Source organism: Propithecus coquereli, unplaced genomic scaffold, assembly GCF_000956105.1.
Source record: "Propithecus coquereli isolate 6110/MARCELLA unplaced genomic scaffold, Pcoq_1.0 Scaffold210, whole genome shotgun sequence".
Taxonomy (NCBI): domain Eukaryota; kingdom Metazoa; phylum Chordata; class Mammalia; order Primates; family Indriidae; genus Propithecus; species Propithecus coquereli.
In genome coordinates, this window is record NW_012146079.1 from 6043139 (window position 1) to 6059772 (window position 16634).

At 50.3% G+C, this 16634-nt stretch overlaps 1 protein-coding gene across 1 annotated transcript in view; it reads right to left on the bottom strand.

Annotated features, from left to right (window-relative positions):
• LOC105810390 (chromosome unknown open reading frame, human C1orf95) overlaps window positions 1-16323 on the bottom strand; it is a 46860-nt gene extending 30537 nt beyond the window's left edge. The window contains exon 1 of the mRNA XM_012644369.1: window positions 16122-16323. Coding sequence (XP_012499823.1) covers window positions 16122-16323 — 202 coding nt within the window. The remainder of the gene's footprint in view (window positions 1-16121) is intronic.
• Window positions 16324-16634: the final 311 nt, after the last annotated feature.

The window sequence follows — 16634 nt, forward strand, 5'->3', positions numbered from 1 at the left end:
AGCGTCCAGGGACAGGGCACTGCTGCCGGCAGAGGGGCAGCAGGCAGCAAGGCGTCAGTCCTGGGGCTGCACATTCTTTACTCTGAAGGCTCCTTCCCTCTCCTCCTCGCCGCCGCCCACCAGCTCCAGCCAAGCTGCCTGGTACTGATGCTTAAAAAAAAAGAAACAAAAAAAAAAACCTTTTTTTTTTTTTTTTTTTAATTAAATGTGTGTTTGCGGGCAGAGGCTGGAGCTGCGCTGCAGGCAACGTTCTGGTTCCAATTCCCACTCTGGACGAGGCGGTGAGCCACGATCCCCAAGCTGTCCCTGCCAAATTCCTCTGAGCTATTTCAGGGCAAACAAAAAATGCCTGGGAAGTCCTCCGGAGCAGCCCTGGCAGGGCCTGAACAAGCCGCCCCGCCCCAACCCGCCGTGGGACTCGCAGCCCCGCCCGAGCCTCACTGCCCTAGGAGCGCGACTTGGCACCGTTCGGCCTGCGGCCGGCGCTCTGCGTCTTTCCGACGTGTGCAAACGCTGGACGTGCACTTGGCCTAGGCACAGGCGGGGCGTGGGCACACGGGCTCGCACCTCTCCCGGGCATCTCAGGTCGGGCTCCCAGGAGTGGAGATGAGCGCCCCGCCAGACACGCAGTCGGGTGCCTCCTCCCATGGGCAGCCGCGTTTGCATTTCCCCGCACTGCATAAACAATAGCAGTTAACACAATGGCTTTCGAGCAATTCATAATTCCTTATGATTCATAATTCTGTATGATTCAGGCCCCTCGGCGGTGCCCAGGTGCTCCGTTAGGCAGCGCCTGGCACCGAATTCTCGACCTCGGTGGAACCGTCTCTTGCCAACGCGCTTCCACTTTCAACTCCTTTTACTTGTCATTTCCTCTCCAAAGCGTTTTTTAGTTATTAGAAAATTCTCTCTCTTATTTGCTCTGCTCCTCCCTCAATCTCTTTGTATATCCTCTGGGAAATAAAGTTTACTGGTAGGCCCCTACTTGTGAGCACAAACAAATGTCTGGCATCATCGATAAAAATCATGCTGTTTGGTGCCAATGGGACCATCTACCTCTTCTTCTAATGAAATCTGCTTTTCCTCAACCACTAGCGTTCGAGAGGAATATAAAACTATTTCTTATTCAATGTTTTCTTAACGGCTAATATTGTGTTTTTGCTTTCTTTTATTTTCCATTGCAAATGTTCAGCAGTTCAGGATTGTGCATTATATGGGATTTCTGAACCAATCTGGTTAAAAGGGAAAAAAATCCTCTGGCTCCTCCCCTCCCCTTGAGTAGCTCCAGAATGGCTAGTCCTCAAAGGGTTTTTGAAACCAAGGTTTGGAAAGAGATTTCAGGTCAGCCTGGCCTCCACAGGACCATTGATTAGCAGGGCAGGTGCCCATGACTCTCGCCTACTCTACTGGCTTCATCGCAGGCATGGGCTATCTCCTTCTCCCCGACCAGGTCCCCTTCCCAGAAGCCTCTTGTGTCAGTTGTGTTGTTAAGAGATCCAGGTTTCTTCCAAAACATAGATTCTTGGAATCTTATTTGTAGCATTTGAGGGAAGCAGAGATGGGGTTGCTGCCAAATTCACCACCTACTTTTCCCCCAACACTGCATATCAACCTCAGCCTTCAATGTGCAAAAATCCCCACAAAAATCATGTTTATGGAAATGATATCGCCATGGCAACTGTAAAGGTCTCACAAGTATTTTTAAAATAGCAAATTAACAAAACCCACTTATAAAAATCTAAAATCTGTTCCTTTATGGGAATTAGTGAACACACGGAGTCTAACAAATACAAAACGTGTTTTATGACATGGTGGCAAAATGTCAGTCAAAAGAGCTCTTGACCCTGGATTAATTGGGGGCAGAGGGTTGAATTTGTGAAAGCAAAGTTTGACTTTTTTTTAACGAGAGGTTGCACTTTGAATTTATTCTGGAAAATGACACCAAGATCTTCTGGTGCAGAAAAATGCGAGTAAGAGACCTGAATTGCCGAAATACTAATTTATTACTTTCTATTTTTTCATCACTGATATTATTACCTTCCCCACTCTGCAAGACTATTCCATTTTTAACTCATAGGTTTTTAGCAGTTGCATAAGCTTCTGCTGCTGTGATTTAGCCTGGCTGAATCTCTTTTATAAAACTTGCTTCTCAGAAGTCTGCACACAAATCACACAGGAGGGGGAAAAAAACCGGATTCAGAAGTACCCTACTAAAAGCTTTTTGCTTTTTAAAAATGTAATTGGTATGGCTATCAAAAGGGATCCTTTTAAGTAGATGATGCACTAATTTTTGGTGTCTTTTGTAAAGTCTCAAAATGTAACAGACATATTTTGATGACTTTTCTCATAACAAAGAATCATTGGGGGCTTTAACATTTCAAACAGTGGAGGTTCTTTTTGTGAGTGGAGGAAGAAAAATCAAACCATGCCACTGATGATTTCATTCTTTAGCTGGTTTAATCTCCAAAGGAGTGGGGACAGAAGAGAAGGTGGGGCAAAAATGCAGAACGATGGGTCCTAGGGAGTAAAAAGGACACTGAACTGAGTGGTGATTTGCCTTCAGTCCTCTTCGGTTTATCTCATGAAGAGTAAGGAGGAATAGCTGTGAAGTCAGAGCACAAACAACAGGCTGGGCAGATATTGCATCTTCCAAAATGAGGGATGCAGGTGAAGGAGGGAAATGGCATTCCTGGCAACAGCAATGCTTCCAGCCATCTGGGTTTCCTGCGAGGAGAGTGGGCTGAACCCTGGATTCTGCCACTGAGGAATCCTCTGGGCAGGAGGGGCAGCCCAGAGATCTCTAAGTGCCTGGGATGGGAGTGGGGGGACCAGAAATGCCCTGGGAGAAGCCGGGGTCAGGAGCCACGCCCAGCACCTTCTCAGGGCCCCACCCCTCCCACACCTTGCCCTCTCTCCCAGCCCACTTGGGACTAAGGCATCTCCTGAGCCCCCACAGCCATTTGGAAGCTGGACACCCACGCCTTTCAGACAGCAGGAAGCTCCGGCTGCATGGACTGGCTGTTCCGGGGCTTCCAGGAGGAAGACTGTGTTAAAAACCAACTTCTTTAGGAAAACCAGGTGGAGGGGGTGGGCACGGGGGTGAGAGTAGGGAGCAATTGTGGTGCCAAGCTTGGTGGTTCAGGACCCCACGGACCAGTCAGGGGTGCAAGAAACAAAGCTCTCTGTTTGAATGGGAGGGTCCCGGCAGGAAGCAAAGACTCTCACCCTTAATGAAGGGACTCTTGGCAGAGGTCTGGGCAGGACCCAGAGAACCAAGGAAGGAGACTGAAATGCCGGTGACACCTCAGGCCTGAGGGGACAGAGAGAGGGAGAGGTGCCGTTGAGTCTGGAGAGGGCTGGGGTGGTGGATGGGGCTGCAGCATGGAAACCGTGGTCATAGACAGGAAATTGGAGGGAAAGGAGAACTGATATCCCCAATGTCTCCCCTGCTTCCCTCCATCCCTGCCAGTGCCCCCCATTGGCCAAGACACCTGGAAGGCAGAGGGCTAGAGTGCTGGCCATGCAGGCTGTGGAGGTCAGCCTCCTTGGGTCCAGAGCAGGCCAGGGAGGGGTAGACATGCATGCCAGAGGGGCAGTGCAGGAGAACCAACAGGCCGACCCTCCAAGCCTCCTCGCCTGCCCACCCCTGCAAGGGCAAGACTTCTCGCTGGTTCAGAACCTGAAAGCATGAGATGGGTCGGGCTGTGGGTCTCGGCTCCCCATCAGCAGGACCAGGCTGCGGCAGAGCTCGCGTGCACTTCCTGACATCAGCTACGCAATGCACACAGCCCTGATTTTATTTAACTATTCAGCACCAACAAGGAGGCAAGAATAATCACCACTCCTGCTTCAATGGGTACAAGGCGGAGCCCGGGCAGGGACAAGGAGCTCCATCGGGCCAACAGTGCGGCTGTGACAGGGTGGAACGAGAGGCCCGGGTTCCAGATCTCAGCCCTGTGGAGGCCACACTCTCCTTGAGGAAGGGGCGGTTTCCCAGCTCACTACCAGTCAGCAAGCAGGGCGGCATTCTACCGTGTGCCCTGTGTGGGCCACGCACTGGAGGAAGATGCACAGAAAAAGCGTAGTCCATGAAATAAATTAGAAAATCCAAAGTTAGAGTGGCAGGTAGACCAGATAATCCAAAGGAGTAGACGTTTGGCTTTAATACATGTTCTACCCATCACCCACCCACCCCCAGCCAGTGTCAACTGTCTTCAGACACACATTAAGAATCACATGCATTTCCCCTTGTGATTGGTGGTGGTGCCAGGCCCCTGAAGTCTGGGGATGGTGGGTGGAGACCCCATGCAGAATATGAAATGATGGGATGGAAACAGCCCTGGGAGGCATAACCACTCACCCACTCCCTTCCCTGGGTTATCCTTCAGGGAGTGCTTTGGTTGATCTACGAGCATATCCCGAGTACCTACATGTTGACACAGGGTAGACCCAACTCCTAAGTCCTCAGGGAAAGGCACACAGGGAGATCTAGCACATCCTGCAGCATGAGATGTATTGGACTCAGAATAGAAACTGGCAGGAAAAATAAACCACACAGTGGTCCCCCCAACAGTGGGCCCAAGCCATTGAGTATGTTGCCAGATCCGTGGCTTTTCTGTTTTTCCCCCCTTTGGCCCAGATCAGTTCCCAAGCACGGAGGCTCCTCTTCTCAAGATGTATCAGCCTCAGAGTCCAGCTGTGGGCAGGGGGACCCAAGACCACGCACGTCTTATGGCCACGCCTGTGAGAGAGGGTGCATCAGAGGGCCCCACCCTTTCTGCCTCGAGCCTCAGAACTCCAGCTGTTGGGGCCTAAGATGGCTATGTTTACTTTTTTCCCCTTCTGAGTCAGGCCACAGGGTGATTCCTGGAAAGATTCCACTTGCATGTTCAACCCACATGATCTCTCAGAGCAGACGAGGCTAAGGGCAGCTCTCCATGCTCTCTTGGCATGGCACTGTCACTGGTTGGTTTGAGTTGGTTTCTTTGAAGTTCACAGATGATTCCTGGATTCCACACTGAGATGTCAAAAAACAGAATAACCAAGAAAATAAAGACTTCTCCAAAACAGCTCTGCAGCACTGGGATCTGCTCTGGCCATGGCTGAAGCATTCAGCTCCCAATCAGTCCCAAAGGAAGGCTGTAAACGCAGCCTACTTAGGCCCAGTGGGCCACTGACAGGGATCAGACTGTGTGCACTGACCCCAGCCCCCTGGGAAACTCAAGCCCAGGCTTGAGGAGCAGAGAAACACCTGATGCTCCCAAACGGCTGCAGTAAACGTTTGTGTGTCTTTGGGACTTTAACGGCAGGGGTCCCTGGGAAAGTCTCCTTTGTGGCCGGGCCTTGCAAACCAATGTTATCTTGTGCCATGACTTTCTTCCTGTGGCCCCCAGATGGCCCCTGACTGACTTTGGGCTGGGGGACCTTAAATAATGAGAGAGAAAGTATGAGTTCTTGGAGGTACAGTAGTTTGGATTTAGGTGCAATGGCTATGTCTGAACTGCATGACCATGTTTGGCTTTTTGTAAAATAATTTAACTTTTTATTTTAATATACTTCCAAACTGGTAGAAATGTTGCAAGAATAGTACAAAGAACCGTCTACCCTACATTTTACTACATTTGTCTTGTCATTTTCTCTCTTTCTTTCGTCACATTCTTATTTTTTCTGAGCCATTTGTGAATAAGCTGTCTGCATCATGGCCCTTTATTCCTTAGTAGTTCGGTGTGTGTTTCCAAAGAACAAAGATATTCTTTTATATGTTCCTAGTGCAGTCATCGCACTTAGGAAGTTTGATATTGGTACAATATTTGATCTAATCCACAGTTTAGAGTCCACTTTTTTTCAATGGTCTCAGCAATGTCCTCGCTGGCATTCTTTTTTCCTCCAGCACAGGATCCAGTGCAATCCAAGATTGTGCTTTGCATAAAGTTGTCATGTGTCTTAGTCCCCTTTCAACTTTCATGACTTTCCCCCTAGACTTAGATTTTATTGCCCAAACCAATCTTTATTAAGAAGGTTTATGAAGATTGATCCCCCGCAACGCTCCTCCTGCACTTACCAGTCATTAGCGACACAACCTGCCAGGGACAGGGTGATTATGGACGGTGGCCCTGCTCTTCTCAGTAACATCATCACTGCTCCAGTGAGTCCCCCACAGAGCGGGCCACCTGTCCCAGCAATGGGGAAGCCAACATCGCCCCTCTGCTCCGTGTTCCTCTCCTGAGTGGTCAGGGCACCCAGGACTCCTTGGGGACACACATGCTGTGGTACAACACATCTGCTCCCCTCCTGCGTGGAGACCAACAACTCTATCCCTTACTCCCCTCTGAGCTAGGAAGGCTGCAAAGTGGCATGAAAACTGTGTCCCTTGGATAGGGCTCACTAGGTTAAAGGAACCTAGTGGTTGGTTCCACCTTTCCAACCCGTAGTTAGTGTGCATACGTAGCCTCACTTCAACAAACGCCTACGAGAAGAGCACCAGGTGCTATGGGAAGTTGAAGATAAATAAAGTCAGTCCCTACCCTCAAGGAGATGACTTCACATAAGAGAACTGAGACAACAACAAAAGAACCAGAATTTCAGGCAGAGCAACAGAAATGTCCTAAGTGTCCTGACCATCCTGAGGAAGGAACAGCCCACCTCACTGGAGTGGCCAAGAAAGGCGTTCAGAGGAGGACATTTGAGATGGGCCTTGAAGATCGGGTATAAGTTCAACAATGATGGTGGCAGAGGGTGCACCAGGCGGGGATACAGCAGGAGCAACAACGCTCCTAAATGAAGGACTAAATAAAGTAAGGGATAGAGTACGTGAAGCTCACTAGATCCTTGTGGGTCCGATGAGGAATATGAACTTAGTTCCATGGACAGTGGGGAGCTACTGAAGATTTCAGAGCGGCGGTGCAGTGATCAGAGCTGAGACATGAGTAGACATGTGCTTCATCCGCTGACAGAGATTCTACTAAAGTGGAAATGTAGTATTGTATTGGTACCACAGCCGCTCTGAGATGCCACCCAGCACGACCCACTTCCACCTGAATGGCTGTCGCTGCTCCTTCTGCAGCTTGGCCTTATACCAATAACACCCCAACCAGGAGGGCCAGAGCCCCTCTGTCCCAGAGGGAGGGGCTCGCTCCATCCTGGACCCATTTCCCACACTCCACTGGCACCATGCGATTCCATTTTCACTGAGAAAATTTTCTGCTTGGTCAGGTGCTTCTTTCTAAACCAAGACAGAAGATAAAATATGACAACCTCCCAAACCATGTTCCGGAGCCTCCGCTGCTTGTGCTGCTTGCGTAGTGCCAACAGGAGCGGGCCCTCGCCTGCCCAGAGTCCCGCGCCAGCGGGCTGGAGACAGCAGCTGCCAGGCGGCTCCGGTCTCCCCTCCCCAGCAGCGCGTGGGTCCAGGTGTTCCTGTCACATTAAACTTCTGAGCTTCTGAACGTGCTCAGATAGTGACATTGGAAGACAGGGCTGGGAAGGGGCAACGGCGGTGGATTTACTAAAACCACCGACTTGTACACCTTGAAACTACTTTTGTAGTACGCAAATGTGTCTCAATAAAGCTGCTCTGAGGAGGAAAGGCTGGCATGGTGAGGAGAAAAGGTCCTGGTGGCAGGCTGTGCCGTGGTCGCGACAGTCCTGTGGCTGTGCAGTCGCCCTCCACAGTCGCCAGGGCCGATTTAACACTGGTGCATTAATTTAAGTGGACAAATACTAATTAACCCTCCAGGGTAAGCCAGGCACAGGAATGCCCCGGAGCCCACGTAACTGACGGTGAGATTATAAGAGCCTTGGACGTGGCAAGAGGCCTCCTTCCTCCTCAACCGCAGCGGGGGAGCAGCCCTAAGCCTCCCTGGCCTGCGAAAATTGGACCGTATTCTGCGTTGAGGTTTCCAGACAGGCTCCCCAAACAGCAAATTATTGTTGGCCTCAGAGTCCAACTTCTCAGTCAATGCTCCGTCAACGAAGACCAAAGCCTCATCTCAACAGGGGACCCTGGCCATGGCCCCCACACACTTCAGGTTCAAGGACAGCGCTGGCCTCATATCATTTTATTCAAGAAAAGTGACTTCTCCAATGTAATTTAAGGCCCTCCATAAAATAAATACATTATTAATCCCCGTGTTCTGCCTTTTGATTAGGAAAATATTATCTCCATACCATTGCCTTGGCTTTCCCCTAGCAGTGTCATTCCCATTCCTGATTAATGTGGCTTTGAGAAGATGCACTACTCGGCCTTGCCAACCAGACCCAGCACCCAATTCTCACTGGGAAGGTCCCATGCTGAAGTCACACCTGCCACCCCACCTTGTCCCAGATTATGGGGCTTCAAGGCTGTAAACCACCAAGAAGCGTGTGCCTCAAGGATATATGAACACTGGGATTTTCAAACACGACCTAGGAACTGTCCTCTAATTTTTATAGTAAAATAACTATAGGTAAAGCTTGTGGGGATATTTGTGCATACACGTACACACACACACACTCATTCACCACGGTGATACTCCCATGGCCTTTACCAGCTGTGAAGTTAGCCTGCCTTGCACAGGCCCAGGGCTTGGGAAGTACAGTGGAGAAAGCTTCTACTTGGTGTGTTGGACCAAGCCCTAGAGAGCTGTGCTCTTCCTCCCCCACCCCGAGTCTCAGGTGTGGGAGGTCTGGTCGGGGGTCTCCTGGGAATTCCTAGGTCTCAGCTCTGCAAGCTGCATGAGACCAGGGTGCTAAATAAGGTGGAAGTGTTTGTTGGTCACACTGTCCACCCCCGGCTGTCACTCTGAGAAACACCCCAGAAATTATCTTGGGAAGAAAGGGGATTTTGCTGCTGACTTCTGTGTGTTAATTTTGTATCGTGTGACTTTGCTGTATTCATTTATTAGTTCTAACAGTTTCTTGGTGGAGTCTGTAAGGTCTTCTGTGCATAAGATCATGTTGTCAGAGTCACGATTTCACGTCTTCCTTTCCTATTTGGATGCCTTTTATTTCTTTCTCTTGCCTGATTGCTCTGGCAAGGATTTCCAATATTATGTTGAACAGAAGTGGTCAGAGTGGACATCTTTGTCTTGTTCCATATCTTAGAGAAAAGGCTTTTAATTTTTCACCATTGAGTATAATGTTAGCTGTGGGCTTTTCATATATGGCCTTCATTGTGTTGAGGTACAGTCTTTCTATACCTAATTTGGTAAGAGTTTTTATCATGAAAGGATGTTGAATTTTGTCAAATGCTTTTTCTGCATCTAATGAGATAACCATATGGTTTGGTTTTTGTCCTTCAGTCTGTTAACGTGATATGTGGCATCTATTGATTTGAGCATGTTATAACTATTCTTGCATCCCAGAGATAAATCCTACTTAATCATGGTGGATAATTCTTTCAATGTTTTTAATGTGCTGTTGAATTTGGTTCACTAGTATTTTTGGGGGGATTTTTGCATCTATGTTCATCAAGAATATGGGCCTGTAATTTTCTTTTCTTGGGCCTGTCAGAATGGCTCTTATCAAGAAAGATGAACGAGAACAAGTGTTGGCAAGGACGTGGAAAAAGAGAACTTTTGCACACCATTGGTGGGAATGTAAACTAGTACAGCCATTAAGAAAAATAGTAGGATGGTTCCTCAAAAAGCTAAAAATAGAGCTACCATATGATCCAGCAATCCCACTTCCGGGTATTTGCTCAAAGGGTTCCAAATCGAAGCGACGGCTGCATCCCATATTCACTGCGGCATTACCCACCACAGCCAAGATACGGAGTCAGCCTCGGTGTCCACCGATGAATGGACAAATAAAATGTGGTACGTGTGCAAAACGGAATGCTATTCAGACTTTAAAAAGAAAGAAAAGGCTGTCATTTGCAACAACATGGATGGAATTGGAGACGATTATGCTAAGCGAAATGTCAGGCACGGAAAGACAAATACTGCATGTTCTCACTTACATGTGGAATCCAAAAGAATCAAACTCACAGAAGCAGAGTAGAATGGTGGCTGCAGAGGCCGGGGGCTTGGGGAACGGGGAGATAATGGTCAAAGTATACAAAATCTCAGGAGAAATATGATTTTTTCTTTTCTTGAGTTCTATTATACCACGTGGTCAACATAGTTAATAATGGAGTATTGTACATTTCAAAATTGCTCGGGCAGTAAATTTCAAATGTTCTCACCACAAAAAGTGTTAAGTATTTGCTAAACATTAACTAGCTTGATTTAATTATTCCACACTGTATTCATAAATAATAGCATCACTTTGTGCCCCACAAATTTATACAATTATAAATTGCCAATTTACAATTAAAAAAACACAGGAGACTTTGCTAATGTTAGTGAATAACAATAAACCCTTCAGATCATGGAGCGCTTTTAGTCAACAGAGTATAATGACCTTGTGAGGTGCCCGAGCAGGATTATTGTTTCCATTTTATAGATGGGGAAACCAAGGCTCAGAGAGGCTAAGTGACCTGCTCAAGGTTCCATGCCATTGAGGAACCAGAATTAGGTCTGGAGCCTCCTGCCTTCTAGTTTGCTTCCCTTTCCATAATGCCTTGTGGCATCAGAAGTCTGATGTAGAACTGGAAATGTTATTTTAGTTTAGACCCTCCAGGTCATTCTGTTCAGCTTGTTGCTCATTTCCCAAGCTGCCAGGTTTGCCAGGAAAGCATTCCCTCGCCGCTGCAGACTGCAGCTGACCCTTCCCTCCGTTAAGCATACACCACTGTCTGCATTTATTAGAGTCTACCTTCCCATTAGACTGTCATCTTCTTGAAGGCAGGGACTGCATTTTCTTTGACTTTGCACTCCAGCTCTGAGCACGACCCTGACACGCAGTACACAGTGGACATCTGGAGAGGGCAATGTTGCTGAAGGCACTCAGAAGCCAGTGCTCCCCTGCTTAGCACACTGTCTACACTTTATCGAGATGCAAACTTCCTCTGCATCAGCTATCAACTGACCACGTCTACTCCCGATAGCAGCTAGGTTCCTTGTCATGTCTAAGAAGAAACATCGATGCCGTACACAGATCAGCTTCAAATTACGCTTGAAATGGCGCAGGTCCAAACTGAAATGTGCTGTAAGTATAAAATACACACCAGATTTTGAAAACGTAGTACACAAGAAAAGAAATATAAAATAGCTCATTAATAATTTTTATATTGATTATATGTTGAAATGATAATGCTTTAAATATTGGGTTAAATGAAATATATTATTAAGATTATTAAGGTTTATTTCACCTATTCTTTTTTACTTTTTATAATAAGATAGTAATGCGCTAGAACATTTTAAATCCCATATGTGACTCATATCATATTTCTATTGCAAAGTTCTGGCTTAGGGCCTCACAAATCATAATAAGGGCTTGAGCTTTTACTGTGAGTGACATAGGAGCCACTCAAGGGTGCTGAGCTCAGAAGTGACATGATTTGACTCACTTGTGTTTTGAAGGGATCATTCTGGTTGCCATGCTGAGGACAGACGGCACGGGACATCAGCAAGGGAAAGCAGACCATTTAAGATGCTACTGCAAGAATTCAGGAGACGGAGACTTGGAGCAGAGCGTGGTAGGAAGTGGTCAGATACGCACGGATTCCAAAAGCAGAGCCAAGAGTACTTCCTGACAGACGGGGAGTGGGGCATTAGCAAAAGAGGAGTCAAGGATGAGTCCTGGTTTTTGGCCTGAGCAACTGAAAGGATTCCAGATGCTGAAATGGGGAAAGATGAAGGAGCAGCTGGTTTGGGGAAGATCAGGAGTTTGGTTTGGGATAAGTTAAGACTGGGATGCCTTCTGGTTTCCAAGTGGAGATACTGAGAAGGTAGAAGGACATAAGACTTGGGAGTTCAGGGCAGAGGTCTGAGCTGGGGAATCTGAAGTTGGAAGTCATTATCACAAAGATGCAATGTAAATCCCAGAGACTGGGCAAGGTCACCAAGGGAGTGGCCATAGGCAGAAGGGAGAAGATCAAGCACCCCAGGGAACTCCCAAGTTCAAAGATTGCCTAGAGGAGCAAAGGAAACAGAGAAGGAGCCTCGGGATAAAAAGAAAGCCAGGAGAGAGTGGTGGTCCAATGCCAAGTAAAGACAGCGTCTCAAGGAGGAGGGAGGGAGCAACTGTCTCCAGCACTATTGAGAGGCCCAGGAAGAGGAAGACAGAGAACTGACCACGGGATTTAGCAACCCGGAGGAGACGGGCAACCTTGACAAGTGTAGCTTAGGTGAGCGATGGAGGCAAAAACATGATTAAAGTGAGTTCACAAGAAAACGAGAGCGGGGGTATTGGAGACAACAAATACAGACAACTCTCTCAAGAAGTTTAGCTATAAAGGGGAGCAAAGAAATGGACAGTAGCCAGAGGGGATGTGGGATCAGGAGAGGCTATTTTAAAAAAATGGGAGACAATTTCAGCATCTATGTATGCTACTGGGAATGAGCCAGTAGACAAGGGAAAAATTGATGATGCCAGAAAGAGTAGGAATTCTGATGCTTTTCCAGTCTCCAAAGAGTATGCTTATATTGCTTTTTCATGTTTTACCAACTTTAGACATCATTTCTTGACTTTCTGCTATGAGACATAAAAGTCAGCTTGCTTCTGTCACCTCTCATCTCATTTCTCCTTTTGCTCCAATATTATCCCACCATCTCACTATTGTCTTTCATCCCAACATTATCGCTATTTCGGTTTATCTACTGGTCACTTCGGTACCGTTTATTTCTTAGTCTACTAACTGTAGACACAGTGTCCCTTGATTCTCCACTTTATACAAGGAGGGTATTCATGCCTTCAACCAGGTTGAAGAGCAGCCCCCATCTGAGACCGGCCATTCTCACGAGAGAGGGAGAAGGACAATGGTAGAACCTCACAATGCAGTGTCTGCTTGGCATGGCGTATGTCATTTCTACTCACATTCAGTTGACCAAAGCAAGTCACATGGCCACACCTGGTATCAGTGGGCAGGGGAGGAAGTATTCTCCCCCCATGAGAGGTGAGCAAGCCATATGGCATCAGGTGGGGGTGTGCAATCCTCTTTTCAGGGAGGACAGTGAATAATTGGGAGTAATAATTTAGTGGATCACAACTCCACTTCTCTATTCTTCTACTCTCCAACTTCTGCAAGCTGTGTTCTTCATCTCATATTGTCAAGGTGGAAAACATCTATACGACAGGGAAGGCAAGTGCTTGGGCCCCACGATAGATTTTCTCAGCATGGTCTGACCTAACACTGCTCCTTCTGGAAGACTTTCTCTGAAGCCCTTCTCCTACCCCCCCTAGCCCCAGGAAGAATTGATTGCTGCTAAAACACTCTATTTCTGCTGCCATCATAGCACTTATCAAATTCAAACAAGTTTCCATCAATTTTCCTTGATGGTCTATGACATCTTGACTGATTTATTCATCGTCATATCCTCAGTGCTTGGGATGTGGTGGGTGCCTGGGTCAGTCCAAAGAATAAATTGAAAGAAGCTGCATTTCATCAAAGGGCAGAACCAGCCATGCATATTCAGTTGTCACAAGGCTTCAGATAAGCCAGGAGGCCTTGGAGAAGTGGATCTGAGCCAGGGGCTAGATTTCCAAGAGCTGGGGCCATTCAAACTACTGGGGGCGGTGGCAAAAAAGCACTTGCAAGGTTCACCTGGGCTGGTTTGTCATGCAGGACTCCACTGCAGGTGCAGAGAGGAGCAGAGGGGTCGAAAGTGCTTCTGAGCGGCACCAGAGGACCAGTGCTCTGCATCCAGAGATGGGACCAGTGCTCAGCTCCGCAGAAGAGCAAAGAGCAAGAAGGACTCACTGTCTCCGGAAAGCTTCCCACACGCCAGACCGTGGGCTTTATGTAATCACATGTTATCCTCCCAGCAACCCGAAGCGATAAGTAGGTGTCCCTGGCTTACAGATGAGAAACACTACCAAAGATCAGGAGTCCCCCATTCTGTGTGGAGAGGAGCAGGTGACTGGGCACCCGGCAAACTGTACAATAGCAACCAAAGCAAAATGGAAAAAATGCCTGGATTATGTCACTGAAAATTCAGAAATCTGTACACCTATGGCTCATACAAAAATCCCATAGGGCTGGGCGCGGTGGCTGATGCCTGTAATCCCAGCACTTTAGGAGGCTGAGGAGGGAGGATGGCTTGAACCCAGGGGTTCAAGATCAGCCTGGGAAACACAGAGAGATCCCATATCTACAAAAAATAGAAGAATTATCTGGACATGGTGGCACGTGCCTATAGTCCCGGGAGGCTGCGGCAGGAGGGTCACTTGAGACCAGGAATTGAAGGCTGCAGTGAGCTAGGATCACACCACTGCACTCCAGCCTAGATGACAGAGAGAGACCCTGTCTCTTAAAAAAAAAAAAATCCCACGGGATCCTGATCTAACAAAGGGAAATGTGAAGGCGGAAAAGCTGGATCCCCAGGGCAGGGGGCAGAGGGAGAAATGGTGACCTTTGGCCAGATGCTGCCAGTGCAGCAGAGCTAAGGGCTGGAAAGGTTGCTAGTGAGGTGAGACCCAGGAGGGCATGCACAGGTGCATGAGTAGGCAGCTGCTGTCTCTTGGGGCCGGTCTCCCACAAGGTGGTTCCCTCATGCAACTTGGTGCAGCCCCTCCCACCTGGCACCAATGCATCTGTTTCCTCAAGAGACCACAGGGTGGCATTTACCTCACCACTTTAAAAAAAAGTGGAATCAAGACGCATTCTGGCTCACGATCGTCACCTCCTCCAGAGAGATGGACAGGCAGTCTCTTTCCTCTAGCAGGTGGGAATTGGTGACACAACGAAATTAGCATCAGCTTGCTTCCCTGCAGCCGCTTAATGTGCAAAGAAAGCTGGTCTGATAACGCCAGGAAGGGAGCTCATCTAAAGACAACCTAACTACTGTTCAGACAGGCGGCTCGGGCTGCAGCTGCCCCTTGGGGCAGAAAGACCAGCAAGCAGCAGGGGAAAGGGAACACGCCCGGGGTGGGTGGGTGTGGCCTTGGCTATCGCCGCAGCAAAAGCCCCTGCTCAGCAGGCTAAGAGCGCGGAGGCCGTGAGAAAGGCCAAAGTAGAACAGAAAACCACTTCAGCTGACCCCGCTCTTGGGAGCTGGAGCCCTACGCGGGCGACGGGCTCGCCGGCAGGGGCAGGCTTTCTCCTGGAGCGGGCACGGGGTGCCTGCCTCTCCCGCCCCGCACGGGAGAGGGGACACCTCTCAGCACGGAAGAACCGCCAGTGCCACGAGCTGGCAAAGATCCAGAGGTGGGGTTGAGGGATGGTCGGGAAGACTTCTCATTCCCTACCTCCACTCACTCGCCCTTTGGCGCCATCTCTTGTGATGTGCCTCTATTTTAAAATTCGGGACACCGATGCCACCAGAGCCCCTACAGACAGCCAGAGTCCGACACAGCATGACATCGGAGCGCTCTCCGCTCCATCGGGAACGGAAGGGATCGGAAGGAGTCTGGGGTCATCTCTGGCCAGACGCCGTCCAAACCCGCACGCAAGCAAACTAATAAAATCACCCCTCCCCTGGGCGCCCGGCGCGGGTGCTGGCGGAAGCGCAGGCTCCCCTGAAGGAGGCGGAGGCGACTAGCTAGAGTTCTTGTCCCCATACAGTCCATACCCCACGAACCGACGTGGGGGGGGTGTCTCCTAAGAACGGCTTGTCCTCCCTTTCCCCAGCTCAGCCGACTTCTCGGACAACGCTCGGGAGCTTAGTCCCCGCCGCCGCGGCCCCAGATCTCCTCCGGCCCTCGCCCGCTCCCCTCGGGGAAATGGGCTCACTGAAGGATGCGCGCGACGGAGAAAAGGGGCAGAATTCGGGGCGCCGGAGGGGAGCCTACTCCGGAGCTGGGGGAGCCATCCCGGCCGCCGTCCGCGGGCTCCAACATTCTTCCCAAAGTTTTCGGCTCTTTGGGGCCCGGCCACCTCGCCCGCGGGTCGCAGACCCCCGCGTGGCACCTCCTCTCCGGGGTGCCGACTCCACGAGCTTTTGCCACCTGCCAGAGGACGCTGGGAGCCAGGCCGTGCGCGCGTGGGCGCAGTGCTCGCAGCGGGGCCACCGCCCGAAGGTCCCCCGCCCCGCCCAGCCCCTCCCCCGCGCGTCCCCGGCAGCGGGTCCCGGGTCGCAGGGGTCGCGGCCCCCGCGTCTTACCCAGTCCCGGCACGAAAGTGTTGAGGAAGAGGCAGATGACAGCCACCGGGAAGGGCATGTAGGGGATGGCGGCGCGCAGGGGGCCCTTCTTCTCGCGGACCTGCACCACCACCCCGCTGGAGGAGGACGCCCCCCGGGGGTCTGCCGCCGCCACCGCTGCGGCCGCCGCCGCCGTCTCGGCGTCTTTGTGCGAAGGCTCCATGGTGGGGCGCGATCTCCGGGAGCCGAGCTGCCGCTGCCCGGGCTGGCGCCCAGCGCACGGGGGCAGGCGACGGGCGGCTCCGGGCTGCGGGCTCCCGGCTCCGCGCGGGGCTCAGGCAGCCAGCGGAGAATCCCGCCCTCCCGCGTCCCCACGCGCCCGGCCTCTGCCGCGCGCTCCCCGCACTCCCACACCCCCGCGGAGGGCGGGGAGGGCGGCGTGACACTCGGTGACAGCGCTCCGACGCCCCTCCTCGCCGGGCCCCTTCCCCGCCCTCCTCCCCGCCCCCCCAACCAAAAACATCACGCGTAAGG